Here is a 19,943-nt window from a genome sequence, read left to right as displayed (position 1 = left end):
TGGATATATATACTGTATAGCTTAAGTCCCTGACGTCACGGCAGAAATTCAAAACTTGCGGCAATCGCAGATTGGGTAGCTAGGTGTACTACTAGCGCCACCACTCGCCAGGTAACTGGAACCATTCCATGAATCCTCAGATCTTCCATGCCCATAGGTCTCTAGAGGGGAGGAAGGGAGGGAGTTAAATTATATATATCCACCGGCTAAGTATGTTCAAAAATTTATTTTATAATGAAAATATCATTTTTAAACATCTGACTTGGCCGGTGGATATATATATAACTGATTGACACCCTTGGTGGAGGGTCAGAGACAGCCAACATTGTTGGAATATTACTCAAGAGTTTAAAAAACAAGCTTAAGGGTTCATACCTGATAAGAAAGCTGACTTTTATGATTCTCTGCTTCATTAGTCAGCTGTCCTTATGAGATCCAGCGATCCACTCAGGGGGCTGAAAGACCTCTAGGGGCTGTCAAAACGGTGTAAATACCTCACTATGACATGACCTCAACCAATACCTTGTTCTGGGCACTCTCAAGGAACACCGTCGTTCAATTAGTTCATTTTGCATGTTGCATAAGATTTTTCATAACTCTGACCATCCTTTACATTCAGATCTCCCTGGACAATTCTATCCTGTTCGTAATACTGGGCAGGCAGTTAATTCTAATAGCCAGGCCTTCTCTATCATGAGGCTCAATACTACATAGTATTCTAGAAGTTTTATTCCAGCTGTTACCAAGTTGTGGAATGATCTTCCTAATCGGGTAGTTGAATCAGTAGAACTTCAAAAGTTCAAAGTTGGAGCAAATGTTTTTATGTTGACCAGGCTGACATGAGTCTTTTTATAGTTTATATATAACATATCTGTTTTTGACGTTGTTAATAGTTTATATAAGACATACCTGTTTTGACACTGTTACTGTTTTTAGAATGATATGTTGTTAATTTATTCTCATCATTTATTTATTTCCTTATTTCCTTTCCTCACTAGGCTATTTTTCCCTGTTGGAGCCCTTGGGCTTATAGCATCTTGCTTTTCCAACTAGGGTTGTAGCTTGGCTAATAATAATAATAATAATAATAATAATAATAATAATAATAATAATAATAATAATAACAAGTTTGACCACCTGCTAAAATCAATGATTGTGAAAGACTGTCGACCAATCTCCACAAACAACCATAAAATACAATAGTTCCAAGAGAAGAAAAAAGGTATTAGGATTAGGGGAATGTAGTGGTAGAGCTTTCACCCACTACTGCACTCGCTGCTACGAATGGTCCCAAAGCTCACCCACTACTGCACTCGCTGCTACGAATGGTCCCAAAGTGTAGCAGTCCTCGTAAAGAGTCTGGACACGTTTCAAATAATGTGAGGCGAACACAGATTTACTCCTCCAAAAGGTTGTGTCCATAATACTCTGTAAAGATCGATTCTGCTTGAAAGCTACATTAGTTGCCACAGCTCTGACTTCGTGCGTCTTCACTTTCAGCAGTTTGAGGTTTGCCTCACCGCAGTGAGTGTTTGCCTCTCTTATCAAGAGCCTGATAAAATATGAGAGGGCATTCTTTGACATTGGTAAGGAGGGCTTCTTGACTGAACACCATAGAGCTTCTGACTTGCCTCGTGATTCTTTAGTTCTGTCTAGATAGAACTGAAGTGCTCTTACAGGGCACAGGACCTTCTCCATTTCCTCACCAACCACATCGGAAAGGTTTGGAATCTTGAAAGACTTCGGCTATGGATGAGAAGGGCGTTCGTTCTTGGCCAGGAAACCAAGTTGTAAGGAGCAGATAGCTTTGCTATTTCTGAAGCCAATATTCTTGCTAAAGGCATGAACTTCACTGACTCTTTTAGCTGTTGCCAGACTGACAAAGAAAAGTGTCTTTAAAGTGAGATCTTTAAAAGAAGCCGAGTGTAAGGGCTCAAACCTGTCACTCATGAGAAACTTCAGGACAACATCCAGATTCCAGGCTGGTGATTCTAGTTGACGCTCCTTAGAAGTCTCAAAGGATTTGAGAAGGTCTTGAAGGTCTTTGTTGCTAGAGAGGTCCAAGTTCCTGTGCCTGAAGACAGCTGCTAGCATGCTCCTGTACCCTTTAATGGTAGAGGAAGAAAACTTGCGTTTTCTCCTAAGGTCTAAAAGGAAGTCAGCAATTTGGGTCAGAGAGGTATTGGATGAGGAAACTGAGTTGACTCTGCACAAATCTCGAAAACCTCCCATCTGGACTGGTAGACCTTGATGGTAGAGGTCCTCCTTACTCTAGCGATAGCTTTAGCTGCCTCCTTCGAAAAGCCTCTAGCTCTTGCGAGTTTTTCGATAGTCTGAAGGCAGTTAGACGTAGAGCTCGGAGGTTTTGATGGAACCTTTCCAAGTGCAGTTGTCTGAGAAGATCTACTCGTATTGGCAGGCTTCTTGGTATGTCCACCATCCATTGTAGTACCTCTGTGAACCATTCTCTTGTGGGCCAGAGGGGAGCTACTTGAGTCAATCTGGTTCCCTCGTGAGAGACAAACTTTTGTAATGCTTTGTACAGGACTTTGAATGGAGGGAACGCATACAAATCCAGGTAAAACCAATCCAGCAGGAAAGCGTCGATGTGGACTGCTTCTAGATCTGGCACTGGGGAGCAGCAAGTCTCTAGCCTCTTCGTTTTCGAGGTTGCAAATAGGTCTATGGACGGACGACCCCAAATCCGCCATAGTTTCTTGCAAACCTCCGGATGCAGTGTCCATTCCGGGGGAATGACTTGGTTTCTTCTGCTGAGGCTGTCTGCCATCACGTTCTTCTCTCCTTGGATGAACCTTGTGAGTATGGTTACATTCCTTTCCTTTGCCCAAACTAGAAGCTCCCTTGCAGTCTTGTAAAGGGACTTCGAGTGGGTTTTGCCTTGTTTGGATATGTAGGCCAAAGCTGTGGTGTTGTCGCCGTTTACCTGCACCACTTTGTTTAGAACCGACCTTTCGAAACCTTGAAGGGCCAACAGGACTGCTAACAGCTCCTTCTGGTTGATGTGGAGGCTCTCTTGATCTTTTCTCCACAGACCCGAGCTCTCCAGCTTGCCCAGTGTTGCTCCACACCCCGAGTCCAAGGCGTCGGAACACAACACAAGGTCTGGGCTCCTTTGCTCTAGCAAGAGACCCTCCTGAAGTTTGGTTGGGTCGTTCCACCAATGGAGGCAACTTTTTACAGACTCTGAAAGTGGAATACTTTCCGTCTCTAAGCCCTTCTCCTTGTCCCAATGTTGATTGAGGTGAAATTGAAGAGGGCGGAGATTTAGTCTTCCTAGGGAGACAAACTGCTCCAGTGAGGAGTGTGTTCCCAGCAGACTCATCCACTGTCTCACAGAACTTTTTTTTTTTCTCTAGGAAGAGACGAAGCTTTAGGAGGACTTGTTCTATCCTGGAGGGTGATGGAAAAGCCCGAAAAGCTACTCTGAATCTCCATCCCAAAATAAAAGAATCTTCTGGGATGGGATCAGTTGGGACTTTTCTGTGTTGACAAGAAGACCCAATTCCTTTGACAATCTCAATGTTATTTGTAGATCCTCCAGACAGCGATTGAAGGAAGACGCTCTGAGTAACCAGTCGTCCAAATACAGGGAGGCTCTGATACCTGTTGAATGCATGAAGCTCGCCACATTTAGCATCAGCTTCGTGAAAATTACAGGAGCGGTGCTGAGGCCGAAACACAAGGCCCGAAACTGGAAGACTTCCTTCCTGTAAACGAACCTCAGGTAACGTTTGAAACTCGGATGTATGGGAATATGAAAATAGGCGTCCTGGAGGTCTAAAGAGACCATCCAGTCGCCCTTTCTTACTGCTGCTAGCACAGTTTTCGAAGTCTCCATCGAGAACTTTGTTTTCCGAATAAAAGCATTGAGTGCACTTACATCCAGGACTAGTCTCCACCCCCCCCCCCCCCCCAAGTTCTTGGGAACCAGGAATAGGCGGTTGTAAAATACTGGTGACTGTAAGTCCTGTACCCTCTCTACTGCCCCTTTTTCCAACAAGAGGGACACTTGTAGCAGCAATGCCTGCCTTTTTGAGTCCTCTCGGTATCTGGGATAGAGATCTATTGGATCTTGAACTAAAGGGGTTTCTTTATGAAAGGAATCTTGTATCCCTCTTTCATCAAAAGAACGGACCAAGGGTCTGCTTCCCTCCTCTCCCAGGCCCGCCAGAAGTTGTTCAGTCTGGCCCCTACTGCTGTCTGAAGGCGAAAGCAGTTAGACTCTGCTTTGCCCAGATCTTGATCCCCTCCTTTTTTCTCTTCTCCCGTCGGGTCTGGAGCTACCCCTACTGACTGATCTACCTCGAAAAGGCTGTGTAAACTGAGGAAAAGGAGTGTCTACTTTCGGTTTGTGGCTAGGAAAAGAAGTCGGAAATACTTTCCGTGCTGTCTTGGAGACCAAATCAAGGGTGGCCTTCTGGGCTAAAGAGGAAGCAACCTCTTTTACAAGTTTCTGCTGAATCAGAGATGGAGAAAGAGGCTCAAACAGCAACTCAGACTTCTGACAAGGGGTGACACCCATGAAAAGGAAAGAACACATCTGTGCTCTTTTCTTAAGAACTCCAGCCATAAATAGGGCTGCTAATTCATTAGAGCTATCTCAAACAGCTTTATCCATACACGACATTATCTGAATAATACTATCAGTGTCAGTATTCTTAAAAGTCGAAACTTTCTTCCCAAAGGCTCCCAGAGTCCAATCGAGAAAGTTGAAAACCTCGAAAGCTCTGAAGATGCCTTTGAGAAGATGATCGAGTTCAGAAGTTGTCCAGTAAATCTTAGTCCGTTTCATGGCCAACCGACGAGAAGAGTCTACAAGGCTTTGAGAAGTCTCCCTGGGCAGAGGCAGGAACTCCCAAGCTGAGAACTTCTCCTGTCTCGTACCACACGCTTGACCTGGAAGCTAGTCTAGCTGGAGGAAAAGAGAAAGCAGACTTGCCTAGATCTTTCTTGGACTGCAACCAGTCTCCCAACCGTCTTAAGGCTCTTTTCGATGATCTAGAAAGAACCATCTTGGTAAAAATAGGCGCCTGAGCTGCCGTCCCCAGGGTAAACTCCGATGGGGGGGAGCGTGGAGCAACAGGAACACAGTGATTAGGAAACACTTCCGTAAACACTTTCATAATTTTCTTAAGATCCAAAGAATGCTGTGTGGTCTTAGGCTCTTCTCCCTCCGAGAAGTCTTACAAAAGGTCAGCCGAGGAAAGGGGATCATCAACCTCTTCCTCCGACAAGACACCAGCTGAAGTAGAGATGTCTTTGCGGGCCTGACTTTTGACTGCGCAATCTTGATGCTTGGTGTCACGTTCGACAGCTTGACATTCGGTATCAACTTGATGCTTGGCGTCACGATCAACTTGACGTTCGGCGTCACAATCAACTTGACGTTCGGTGTCACGTCTAACTTGACATGCGGCGTCACGTGATTGACGTTCGACGTCACGTTTAACTTGACGTTCGGCGTCACTCTTAACTTGCCGTTTGGCGTCACGTTTAGCTGCATGGCGAACGCTTTCACAAGCTTCTTCGTTCGCTTGAAGCTCAGCTTCATGCCTGGAAGCTAGACATTTGAGGTCAAGCTTATCAGAGTTACGACGTCCAAGTTGTGAAGCTTCCTGACGTTCGGGAACTTGATGAGTTACTCCCTTATCAGCAGAGTGATACATCTGCATAAACGAGGAAAGCTTAAGCTGCATGTCCTGTAGCAAACTCAACTTCGGGTCAACTTGCAGTAAAGTTGGAGCGGAAACGTCAGCAACAAAATCGCCTTCTTCATCGCTCGCGTCACGAGTAGATCGCCAGAGGATGACAACCAGTCAGATGGTGGTGGCAGAGCATGAACTGAAGGAATAACAGATCCAGGAACTTGTTCAGCAATAGGCTGGGCTGGACGCTTGTCAGAGCCAGACGTTCTAACAGGACGTTTAGCAGGAGAACCTTCTTCAGAAGGAAAATGCTCTGGACTGCTCCAATGACTACAGCCAGGAGCTTGAGGCGATAAAACGCAACGCTGATCTACTGCAACCATTTTCCTCTTGAGAGGTCTAGAAACTTGACGCCAGTCACGATTCGACTGCTTGCTGACCACTGCGTCATCCGAAGATGAGGTAAACTTAACCTTACCTTTCCCATGGTGAGGGCGAGCGTCCCGTGAAACGTCAACAGGTACGCTCGAGGGGACGTCTGCTCGAGCGACTACGCTTCTCGTTCCCTTTCGCCAATCGACATTCCTTCTCCCAGGGGTTGGGGAGCTTGGAAGAGGTCTAAGGCTAGGTGAACGACAGGTTCGAGCAGACGCACCCTCCATAGCACTGAACACATTAACCACACTTTTGGCACTAACACTGGCACTTTTAAGCTGATTAACATCGGACATAAGTTGGTTCCTGTCCGTAGCAAGCGACTCAACCCTAACACCAAGGGCTTGAATAGCGATCATCATGTCCTTAAGTGTAGGCTCAGCGGTAACAGTAGTGGGATCAGGAACTACCACTACAGGGGAAGGATTAGGTTCAGTGACACGGGAAGAGTATAATTCTCTAGAGCGAGAAGAACTACGTCTAACTCTATCTCTTTCTAACTTACGAGTGTAGCGGTTGAAATCCAGCCACTCGCTCTCAGACAACAAAATGCATTCATCACATCAATCCCTTAACTGACAAACTTTACCTCTACATTTAGTACAAATGGAGTGGGGATCGATAAAGGCTTTAGGAAGCGGGTTTTACAGCCTTTCACACACTTTCTATAAGCTGGGGAAGGGTTAGCCATTTTGGAAAAATTTAAGAGAGAGATCAAAACAAGCAATGGTCAAAGTAATTCAAAATCAAAAAAGGTTCAAGAGAATCTGTAAGCAAATCCAATCAAGCGGAAGCCAATAACCAATATGAGTACATCACCAAAGATACTGCAAAAATCCAGGTTATAACGAGCGAATATTCCAATGATGTCACCAGCAATGGCAGCAGGGAAGATCTGAGGATTCATGGAATGGTTCCAATTACCTGGCGAGTGGTGGCGCTAGTAGTACACCTAGCTACCCAATCTGCGATTGCCGCAAGTTTTGAATTTCTGCCATGACGTCAGGGACTTAAGCTATATATATATCCACCGGCTAAGTCAGATGTTTAAAAATCTTATGCAACATGCATAATGAACTAATTAAACGACAGTGCTCGAGATTAACATCTAGACCAGGAATAAGAAATTTAATAGACCGTAAGTTCCTCTCCAAATAATTAAAATGAGAATCAGCAGCTTAAGAACAAACAGGAGAACAATACAGTACTCAAAACAATGTAGAATGAAAGAATTAAAACACTTCTTCAGAATAGATTGATCACCAAAAATCTTAGAAGACTTTCTCAATAAGCCATTTTTTTTGCAATTGAAGAAGACACAAACCTGATGTGTTTCTCAAAAGTAAATTTGCTCTCAAGAATCACACTTAAAATTTTAAGACATACAAAGTTAAAGAAACATTATCAATGCTGAGATCCGGATGTTGCGGAGCCACTGTCCTTGACCTACTTATAATCATACTTTGAGTTTTGTTAGGATTCAACTTCATACCCCATAATTTGCACCATGAAATAATTTTAGCTAGATCTCTATTAAGGGATTCAGCAACCCCAGACCTATATTCAGGAGTTGGAATTGATGCAAAGAGAGAAGCATCATCTGCATATGCAACAAGCTTGTTTTCTAGGCCAAACCACGTCGTGTGATATAGTACGAAAAGTAATGGGCCAAGAACACTACCCTGTGGAAGACCAGATATCACATTCCTATACTCATTATGGTGCCCATCATCAACAAATCTTTAGATCTATTGCTTATTCAATAATAATGCTAAGAAACGATCCACCCACTCCCAACTGTTAGAGTTTAAAAACAAGAGCCTCATGATTAACACGGTCAAAGGCAGCACTAAAATCAAAGCCAATCATATGAACTTCCAGACCACAATTAAGGGATTTCTGTACAGCATTGGAGAAGGGCATCACATGCTCCAAGGCCTTTACAAAAACCAAATTGCAAACTAGGGAACAGATAATTACCTTCAACAAACCTATTAAGACATTCTGCCAAAAGACGTCCTAAAACTTTAGATAATATGGGAGTTATGGAAATTGGGCGGTGATCAGTTGGACTTGAGCTACCACAAACACATTAACATAGAGGAGTAACATTACCAATTCTCCAACAAGTGCTAAAAGCTCCTCCTCTTGCTAACTTGCGCAAAATAACATAATTTGGAACTAAGAAATCCGCAATCTTTATAAAAACACAAAGGCAACATACCATTTGGGTCTACACCTCCATAAGCATCAAGCCATTAATAGAGTTTTAATTTCACGAGATTGAAAAGCTAAACTAGTTAGTTTAGCTTCAGGAAAACAGGAATGAGGAAGTTTGAGTTTCTCATTACTATGCTTACGGTCAAACACATCAGCCAAAAGGGTTGCCTTTTCCTTTGGACAGTGAGTGACAGCCATCTGGTTTAAGTAAAGGAGGAACTGTTGCATCTACACTAAAGGGTACAGATTTAAAGGTAATCCACCACTTATGTTCCTGAATTGTACCAGAAAGGGTTTCTTTTATGGTTAGATTGTATTCCTTTTCAGTTGGAGCATAAACTCTCTGAGCAATAGCTCTAAGGTGAGTATAGTTATTCCAGGTCAAATCTGATCTGTTACCCTTCCAAAGATGATAGGCCTCCTGCTTGTCCACATAGGTACATCTACAATCATCATTGAACCATGATACCTTAGCACATGAGAAGGGATACGCCTATCAATTATGTTAACTAGATTCTCATTCAAAGGGACTACAGGATCAACACTATTATACAATTGTGACCAATTCAAACCCAAAAGATCATGCAAAATCCCATTCCAGTCTGCTTGAGATTTCATATAAATCATATGAGTATGATACATCAGTGACAGGCTGCTCAGTCTTCACTACTAATGAAATCAAGGCATGCTCAGATATCCCGAATGGAGAACCAATTTTCCAACCTATGGAATGATCTTCCTAATCAGCCAGCTAAATTAGTGGAACTTCAGAGGTTCATGCTTCCAATGAATGTTTGTATGTTGAACAGGCTGACATGAGTAAATCTTCATGGTTTTTACAAGACAAAACTAGTTCAGGCTTTTCCATCTTTACTCATTACCTCTCATATAGTTTATTCCACGTTTCCTTTCCTCATTGGTTTATTTATCCCTGTTGGAACCCTAATAGTGCTTATAACATCTTGCTTTTCCAACTAGGATTGTAGATTAAATAATAATAAAAATAATAATAATAATAATCATCATCATCATCATCAATCTGTGAAAAGGATAACCTCTTCTCCAAATTTACCAGAAAGAGAGTAAACTATATTTGACCACTGTTGAATTGCAACGGATGGGGCTTCTTGAACAACTAAAACTAATACAATTACAATAACTAGAAATCCATGACCACGAGCAAACGACTGATATTATTAAAGATATGAAAACAAATAAAACATATTTCAGCCTCTGAACATTATCTTCAGTGAGGCACATACTAATTTTTTTACAAGTCTTTTTTTTTGGAAATTAATTTATATACAATTTGCGTTAAAAAAAATAATAAAAAGTATTAATTTAAGTTCAACTAAAAACATTTCCTTTAAACATTTCTTGATATTTTTCTCTCCTTCTCTCCGAACACCTGACCTGCTGCATATGCACAACAGTCTTGCTCAATGTTATCATTTATTTCCTCTTCAAACGGAAACTTCATCCCTAGAACTTAAGCCATGTTCGGGTAAATTACACATGCAACCATTATTCTGGGAAGTTTTGCAATATTTATCTATACTTCATATTCCAAAATTGAAAATAAACTGCCCAGGACACCTTTCAATAACCACGCTTTACCTGCATAATATTTTATTGAAGCAACTTTTCTTGAATATCTCCCCTTCTCATTGGAGTCATTAACCAAGTTCGTAAACAATAATAATCGCCCCCCCCCCCCCTTAAAAGTTATTACTATTATTATAAGATTGCTCATTATGTTATACATGCCGGAGTTCTTCAAAATCCTACTCATATACAGTACAGTACACTCCCTAGTCACTGAACATCGATGCTAGTGAACACTTCAGAATTGAAAGGGGACTGGACATTACTGCTTGCAAATACTTTCCTACAGGTCTATATATATTCATTACCATGATTTGGAAATTTTGGAACCCGCATATGAATTCAATCAATTGCAAATGGAAACAGTTTTCAGACTATTACTCCTGAGAACATTTTCTCATTTCATTCTCAGATTAGGCAATTTTATCCATATATGGACCTTTCCAACGATTTTCTTGAAAAACGCTGCCATCAGATCCAGTTCACGGGAGTTTCAAGCACATGGTGAGCTGCCTTAAACTTTTCTATGCAATTGCTATTTTTCATTCATACGAAATGAAGTAATTGCTGATAACTTTTAAGCCTTTGCTTGTGTTTAAGCATCCGCTCTAAGCATTTGTTACTAGCAAAAGCATTTACTTTTTATTCATTGGAACTGAGGTCATTACTTAAAAATCCAAGAAAAGGCATTTGCTGGAAATTTTATTCGGCAACGTAGGAGAGAATGATGCCGTGATACAGTAGTATATTTCGACCTATTTCACATGTTAAAACTACTGTAGTTATCCTATTTCTACTATAATGTGCTAAAAAATTTGTCATACCATTTTAGTAGATTTGGTAAATTATTTTTAAAAAATAACTCATATCTATATTTCTTAAGATATTATATATAATGAGTTTTCTCAAATTCATTTAAAGCGGAGGGATCGACTATCATACGCTATGAACTAAGCTATGGCACCTCAGAACTTTTGGTAAGGGGGGAGAGAGAGAGAGAGAGAGAGAGAGAGAGAGAGAGAGAGAGAGAGAGAGAGAGAGAGAGGGGGGGGGTGTTACAAGGATTTTGGATGACTCCATCCGCGGAGACTTCATTTGCTCTTTGGTAGAGCGATTTAGTTTAAGCATCTAAAGTTCTTATGATCTTGTCTTACTCACTCTTGAACTGGTTTACCGTGTTAATGTTTACTACATCCGCTGGAAGTCTATTCCAAGATTTGCTATTTTGTATGTTACCTCTGGACTGATTTGTGCTAGGCCTAAGCGTGAATATATTGGTGTAATCTACATCTGTTATTCCTTTATGAATTTTGAATGCCTCTATTGAAAGTACCCTTAGTTGTCGAGTTTGCAGATCAAATAAGTTCAAACATTCTATCCTCCACCTATATCCAAATTGCCTTAGTGTTGGAACTAGTTTGGTGGCCTTACAGTAGCTTGTTCTGCTTCCAGTCTATCTATATCCTTGTGAATACCTGGAGCCCAGAATTGGACTCCTTATTCTAGATGGGTCTCACTAGTGATGTGTACAGCTGTAGTTCAATGTCTTTGTTTCTGTATTTAAATCGTCTCTTTATGCAACCTATCAGTTTTAGTGCTTTCTTTTCAGCTTTCATGCTCTGTTTGGTGAACTTCAAATCCTTGCTAATAATTATACTGAGATCTTCCTCCTGGCCCAAACTTTCTATTTCATTACCCAGCAACGAGTAATCTAATTGCGGGTTACTATAATGTATGAGCATAACTTTACATTTCCCACAGTTGAAAGGCATTTACCATTTTCTGGATCATTCTCCTAGCTTAATTATATCCTCTCTTAAAGCTTCTATGTCTTCTGAGTTCGCAGCATTTATGCCTAGTTCAGTATCGTCACCAAATTTGGCTATTCTACTAGTTAATCCTAAATCTATGTCGTTAATGTATATCAGAAATAGCAATGGGCCAAGGACGGATCCTTGAGGTACTCTGCTTGTAACAGCTGCCCACTCTGAAGCTTCTCCAATGATTACAACATTCTGTTTTCTGTTTGTTAGGCAATCTTCAACCCATTCGGTTAGCTCGTCAATGATGGATAACGCTCTAATTCTGACCAATAATTTTTTTTATGAGGAACTTTATCAAAAGCCTTTTGAAAGTCTATGTATATGATGACTATTGCCCTGCTTTTGTCATAAATGCAAGGCACTGATGTTAGATACATAGGTCTGTAGCTGCCAGGTTCTTCTTTTGGTCTCTCCTTGTAGATTGGAGGGATATTGCCTAGTTTCCATCCTTGCGGTGCCTTTCTTTCGTTGGCTGTCTTATGAAACATTTTGTAAAAGTGTGGGGTTATCTGTTCTTCTAGTTCTATAATCTCTCTTGGATGAATATCATCTGGACCTGGTGCCTTGGATTTACCGAGTCCTTTTATTTTCTTTTTGACATCAACCATTGTGAAGGTGATTCTATTTAATGGTTGTGGCCCTTCATATTTGATAGCTGGTTCGGGGAAGGTCGTTGATTTTTACCTAGTGACTACAGTAGTGAAATATGCATTCATTCATTCAGTCTTCCAAATCATTTGTTATAAAATTACCCTCAGTCTCTCTCAATTGACTAATGTTGCTTTTTATTGGGTTTCTACTGTTTACATATGCAAAGAAAAATACCTTTTTTTTTTCTTTTTACTAGCTGAAGCCACTCTTTTCTCTTAATTGATGTTGGTCTTCTAACATGTTTATCTACTTTTCAGCTTAAATTCTTGTGCTTGGAAGTTTCACGAATTGAAGGCTGTAGATCCACTGATTCATGTTTGCTGTCTCTACTTTCTATTGCATTGGCTATTTCTATGTTGAACCACTAAGGTTGAGGAATTCCATCTGGTGAAATTTTCCTATGCGGTATACATTTAGCCCTTATTCATTTATATATTTCAACAAAGGAGTCCCATTTGTATCCATGTTCCCCGTTTCGTCGTATTTTAAATTCTTGGTGTATTCCTTCCGTTTTATCCAGTCAATATTTTTTTTTTCAAATTTTCCTTCTTTTAGATGAGGACTATCTACCTGAAACCTAACTATTCTTTGATAATTGTTGCCAATATTTTCGCCTAGTGACACGCTGGATACTAAATTTTCTTCTGTTGTTAGAATAATATCTAGTACGTTGTTTCCCCTGGTTGGTTTATCTACTCGCTGATAGAGGAATTCATTGTTGACAAATTCTAGTAGCCTATGTCCCTCTGTATTTGATGTAGAATTCATGTGTCCCAGTGTACTGGTGCATTGAAGTCTCCCATTAGGACTGCTAGCTTGTTGTTGTTGTTAACTTCTTGTCCAAGTTGTCTATACAGCTCTTCTTCCTGTTCTTGTGTTTGATGTGGTGGTCTGTATATTACTAGTATCCTATGGTGTTGATATTTGCACCTGTCACTTCACATTCGGTTTCTAATTTAATTTTTATGGTGTTTAAATGATTTTTTACATAGAGCATTACCCCATCCACCTTTTTTGATAAGGCGATCCTTCTTGTAAAGCTTGAAACCTCTGAGAGAGAGAGAGAGAGAGAGAGAGAGAGAGAGAGAGAGAGAGAGAGAGAGAGAGAGAGAGAATATTTCCCTTAAACAATAAAAAAAATCTCTGAGAATTAACGTTTTCACCTTTGAACACTCACCCACGTAAAGCTGACATTTATTAATCAGCGATCACAGTTGAATGTCCTAGTTTTGTCAGCATGTAAATTTGTTGGATATAACTTGGTAAACCTTAACTAAGTTCCAGAGGTATGTAACATCCTTTTAGAAAATAAAACTATCAACGTGATCATAAATATCAGATTTAGTATAAGCACCGGAAAATAAGAAGTTCACTATAAGTGGATTAATATATAATTATTCCATTCTTATTAAGTTTCTCCCTACAAGCGTAATTCATTTTGAATGAAAAAATACGCTGTTAATAAAAACAGGGAAGGAAAACAAAAGAATCTTACATTTGTAAGTTTCCATTAGGCCTACACTAAGTCCTTGAGAACTTCCCTTTAAAATGAACCTGATCCCTCCCAGAAATTCCTCAGCTCCATCCCTTTTGAATAAAGTGTCAAGATGTTATCTCGATAACAAATGGGATACTTGGAATGACCATCATGACCCACGGTGCCTTCACAGGTCCAGAGATGAGAATTTATAGACATAGGTAGTGTACCTCCTACTCCTCCAAACCAATAATTCCATTCAGAACACTATATAGGCCTACATAAAAAAAAATATGGATGGCATTCCTTAAAAATACACATCACGACCAGATCCAAGTGGGCATCATTTCTGCCGTCTGTTGTCACCCAAAAATACAGATCAATGGCAAATAAACAAATGTAAAGTTACCCTTGCTCTGCACCCGTATCAAGGAAACCAGTTTTCTTGTTAGGACAAATCAACGTTGTCCTTGACAGCAGAGAGACAAAAATTAAAAATACAGTAACAGCCCCGACCACTGATCAGCATAAATTCCAATCGTCGAATTCATGAATTAGATTTTTAGGCATCTTGGTATTATAGAATCCTACTTTTATATTTTGATTCCCATATTTATTCGTAAAAATAATTCCTGAATGAACAATCAATTAAACATAAAATACGCGACATATTTTGAGCAACCGGTTAAGCCCATTATAAAAATAAACACTGAAAATTCCATATTTTGGATCATTATACGACTAAAACAGAATATACCGAACCATCTTGAACTATATTAATGAAAATCAATAGATAGAGATAATCAAAGATCACAGAATAATCAATTAGGCCTCCGTGGGCGTGTCCACTGACACACCAATCAGAAGAATGATAACCGAGAGTCGGCCAATGGGAGATTGACCTTGAGAGGTGTTCTAACACTATAATAATGACTTCCACCCCTTTTATTAATATATAGGCTTAATATAGTGGCCATAAGTATAAAAAGGTAACCAAATTCAAAGATAATACGAACACGACTACTACAAATGTCTGTGCCATCATCATGCATTCCCCCAGCTGCAAACAAATAAACGATTAAACACCGAAACGAACACATGACAGTTACCAACCGAGTAGAATCTGAGGACCCAGTGACTGTCTTGGGGGTGCTGTGTTCGTTGTTACCCACCAAATGATCTTTTCACGCCAACAGGCCTTGCTGTTCACATCGTCGCTGGTACCCCTCAAGGGTGTAAGTGAATTAGAGGGAAAAATAACTACAGCAAACGAACGTTGTCGGAAACTTAATTCATAATTTAGAGTACTTACCAATAGTGCAAGCAAGGAAAGAAGACAATATGTCAAAAATCATTGAATGCGTGCCCAATTTTTCTGAAGGGCGTAACAAAGAGGTAAGCACTATTCTCGTTTCTACCAAATATTATATTTTCAGCTTACATTTCTACACCTCTATCAAATTAAGCTTGTAATGCATACAGTATTATTTAAACCAACAGTAGTATAATTATTTATATATATACATATACATATATACATACATACATACATACATACATACACTTATACACACACACATATATATATATATATATATATATATATATATATATATATATATGTATATATATGTATATATATATATATATATATATATATATATGTATATATATATGTATATATATATATATATATATATATATATATATATATATATGTATATATATATAATGTGTGTAGGTATGTGTAAAATATTTCACAAGTTCGAAAACAAAGGATTTACTAACGAGGAACTTTGCATTATTATTATTATTATTATTATTATTATTATTATTATTATTATTATTATTAATTAATCCTCTTTTTATTGAGTAGAAGACTTCATGAAAATACTTCCTTAACTAAAGATTCAGTGTTATCTAAAGATTTTACTCGACAATAACTACAACAACAATAATAATAATAATAATAATAATAGTAATAATAATAATAATATCAGCACTATTAACACCAATGTAGCTTTGTTTTTGTTATAAAGTATACTGCTAAGACAACGCATATTTGAGTACAGATTCAATTACACACGATTCTAGGCACATTCAGGGAAATAGAACTTAAGAAGGATTTACATGAAGCTGCCCTTAATCCTTCAAAAAGAATCTCTAGATAATAAAATTATAAATAATGAGGGTTGTAAATCTGCACAGCTATTTTTGTCGAAATCCTAAGCTTCAGAAGATAGTTAAGACATCAAGATGGAAAAGTCAGAGGTGCGTAGCATATTTAATGTGCATTATCGGTGTCATTGCTCTAAAACCTAAGCCATATAAACAATGCCAAAGATGGGTCATATACATGTTGAATAAATGAGTTGAATACTGTGAAAGCTATTTCAATAAGACACTACTGCACAGTGGTGAGTGTGCATTAATGAAGATAAATCCAAAGGTTGTATCTGAGACAAGCTAGTGTTCATAGCTTTTCTTTTAGAAAACCATTTCTTTCTTGAATAATGTACTTTTCTCAATTTTGGAAAAATAAAAGTATCAATTATTCAGTCAACAACATCATTTAAGTGTTATAATTGACTATTAACATCCTTTACAATCCATTAGCAAAGATAACCACACAATTGCATGTATAAGTAGTCCAACTGTTACACAAGTAAAAAAGCTGTGTGCTATCATGAAAGTAACGAAACAAGAAATTCATCATAAAATTTACCTGCTTAGTATAAATGGTGCCAATCTTTCTAAACAATAACTCATTTGATGATGGCATAAGTTCTAGAATTAAATAAAATATTTGTATATCACAAAATCATCTGATTACTCTTGCACATCTTGGAAAATTTAACTAGGGATTTCCGCTTACACTTTACTATTATGGAATATTGTTTATATACAGATGCTTCTGTTTATCTTTCATCTTTACAGAAATTAAAATTCAAACTGGGTACCAGACTTTTATCATTGATCATCCCCAAGCATAGTGGACAGACTAATATTTGATTTTCGATAACAAGTCATATGACATCCATATCGTCCAACATATAACCTGTATTCTTCAAACAATTTGTAGACTCTAATGTTGATAGTGTATGGCATGTATTCATACCTTTCGTATCTATTCTATACTTTCCAACTAACCGTACGTTTTTTTTTTTTTTTTTTTTTTTTTTTTTTTTTTTTTTTTTTTTTTTTTGTCATCAAAAGCAATGACGTATGGAGGATGCTGTAAAATGTATGATTCCAACAATGTATTTCAGTGTTATAAATGCCAGGAATCTGGTCATACTGCCGATAGTTGTAGCAAGACTCAGGTATGTGCAAAGTGTAGCCAGGAACACCGAACCACGGACTGTAGTGTTTATACGTTAAAGTATCATAACTGCTCAATGAGGAATTACAGTGATACGAATCATAAGACATGCTATGAAAACTGTAAAGTATACAAGGAGGAGCTTACCAGGAAAAAAAATAGAACCGATCATGGAGTCTAGCCCATTGGTAAAGTGTGGTCTGATAAATATTCAATCGGTGGGGAATAAAACCATAAAGATTAGGAATCTTATTAATGAAATGGAATTAGATTTATGCTTATTAACTGAGACTTGGTTGCAGGGAAATATTAGTGATAACAAAGATTCAGAAGATGACGTCGTGTACTCATGATTTCTACCACGTACCAAGAAAAGATAAAACTGGAGGAGGAGTGGGTGTCTTCGTGTCGAAAACCTTCTCTAGAGTTTCTATCAAGAATGAAATAGTATTTGAAACGTTTGAATATATCTATTTAAAACTGACAAGAAACAGTAAGGTATTGAATATAATATCATTGTATAGATCACCAGGGAGTAATATAAAGAAATTTATTGAAGAATTTAGTGTTCTTGTGGGTGTGGTGGACGATATTAAAAATACATTAATTGGTGGACTTTAATTGTTGGGTAGATAATGAAAATGATAATAAGGCTAAAGAACTCAAGGAAGTATTTGAGATGTTTAATTTAATAAACAGTGTTTTGGTATCAACGTCAGTAGGTGGTCATACACTCGACTTGGTCATATGTGGGAAAGATTCTGACCTAATAAGAAACCTTGAAGTTGAACCAGACTTTGAGATCTCAAAAACACAAACTCGTCACTTTTGATGTTAATATAAATTGCATCAGAGTATTGAAGAAATGGATCACATAGTGAACGGGAAAATTTCGATGCTGAGAATTTTATTGAAGTTGGTGTAGCGCAAATGACTTGTGAGAACATACAATGTGAACATATGGTAGATAAAGAATGTGTTGGGTGTTATACCAAAAATATAATGACAATTTTAGAAAAATGTATGATACCAAGTGTCCTATAAAGAGCAAACAAATAGTTGTACGAAAATGTTAGATGGTATAATAGTGAGCTATTAAAGGCAAAAAGACATAGACTTAAGATGGAAGGTAGATGGAAAAGAGCCAAATCCTCACAAGCCAGAAATCTATATAATAAGGCCAGAAATGACTATAACACCCTGTTAGAAAAAAACAAAAAGAAAATTCTACAACGGCGAAAGTAAAAAAAAACTAACAACATGAGGGAGTTTCACAAAAACCTTGATGATTTGATGGGATTAAAGGAAAAATGTCTTGCCTGAAAATGTCTGTGCAGAGAAATTTGCTATTTTCTTCAATGAAAAAAAATTGATAAAATTTATAGGGGTTTCCCCTAAAATCAGTTAGAAGGACAGACAGTTATGCCAGTGAAGGGAGGTAAGAAGTTAATATAATTTAAGGAAATAAATATGCGTGACTTGTTAAAGGTTATGAGAGATGAAGAAAACATTGTGGAAACGACCCGTTCCCAAATAGTTCAATAAGTGAAGCTCCAAACGAATTACAGTCATTTCGCCCACAAGTCAATTCGCCCACAAGTCATTTCGCTCACAAGTCATTTCGCCCACAAGTCAATTCGCCCACATATAAGAGTCAATTCGCCCACATATAAGAGTCAATTTGCCGACATATAATAGTCAACATACATGTAAGATTAAGAAAGTGGTAAAATAAAAAACTTTTGTTAACAAATAGCTCCATATATGCAAGATTCAGAAAGCAGTTAGAAAAAACATAAAATAAAGTTTTATCAAAAGACAGTTAAATAAATGTATTACTATTTGGAAAGTATTTTTTTTATTAAAAGACAGTTACATACATGCAATATTCAGATAGTGACAAAGAATTGAAGAAACTTTTATTAAAATATAGTTACATTTAAAACAAGTACAGTACTCACTACATATGCAGGATTCAGCTGCGCACTGGGCCATCCAGGTGAGCGCATGCTTTCAGCAACTTATAAGCCAATAGCTCACCCCTCACGTGTTCCTCCCAAAGAGTAAATATTCAATCCTGTAAGTGTCTATATTTTTTCCTTTGGATCCTTCGTAGTTTTTTTTTCGGATACTAGCCTCATGTAGATCAACGTCAATTTAGCTTCTTTGTGGAGAAGGCTTATGAGGAGGTAGAACTGTAGGTTACATCTACCTGCAGCACGTTTGTTTAGACGGTTGTGCCAGCCCTCAATATCATTATTGGTGCAGAGAGACTGATAAAAAATACTCCAGCTAGAAGTTGGCCATAAGGAGTTGTGGATCCATGTTCTTGACATGTACTGCATTATAGTCTGCAACTGGGCTGTGGTAGATTGACGTGAGAGCCGTTCAAACACGGGACCTATATCTGCCTCAGGCAGAAATGGAAGGGTCATCACTTTCCGTAAGAATTTATACGTCCCGTCATCATGTGTGTAGGCATTCTGGAGACCAACCTCTTGAATCTACATAAGTATAAAAAAAAAAAAAAAAAAAATTAGACATTGTACTGTACAAAAGAAAAAAAAATATCTGGTCATATTATGGTGATATAATTAACAGTTTGTGATAACGTCACAACTGAAGTACCTACTAGTAAAGAGGCCTCATTTGGACAATCTTCCCTGATGAATTACACCATGAGCCATCCAGTAGTATAGTAGAGATCAGTGATGTGTACTAGATATGAACTATTATCGTATTAT

General features: G+C 38.4%; 1 protein-coding gene across 1 annotated transcript in view; it reads left to right on the top strand.

Moving 5' to 3' along the window:
- The first annotated feature begins 15,049 nt into the window (after positions 1-15,049).
- Positions 15,050-19,943, top strand: part of LOC137634324 (formimidoyltransferase-cyclodeaminase-like) — a 17,036-nt gene continuing 12,142 nt past the window's right edge. Inside the window, exon 1 of the mRNA XM_068366701.1 lies at positions 15,050-15,272. Coding sequence (XP_068222802.1) covers positions 15,219-15,272 — 54 coding nt within the window. The 5' untranslated portion in view covers positions 15,050-15,218. The remainder of the gene's footprint in view (positions 15,273-19,943) is intronic.

Source organism: Palaemon carinicauda, chromosome 44, assembly GCF_036898095.1.
Source record: "Palaemon carinicauda isolate YSFRI2023 chromosome 44, ASM3689809v2, whole genome shotgun sequence".
Lineage (NCBI taxonomy): Eukaryota > Metazoa > Arthropoda > Malacostraca > Decapoda > Palaemonidae > Palaemon > Palaemon carinicauda.
This window is presented reverse-complemented; position numbering and strand designations above follow the sequence as displayed.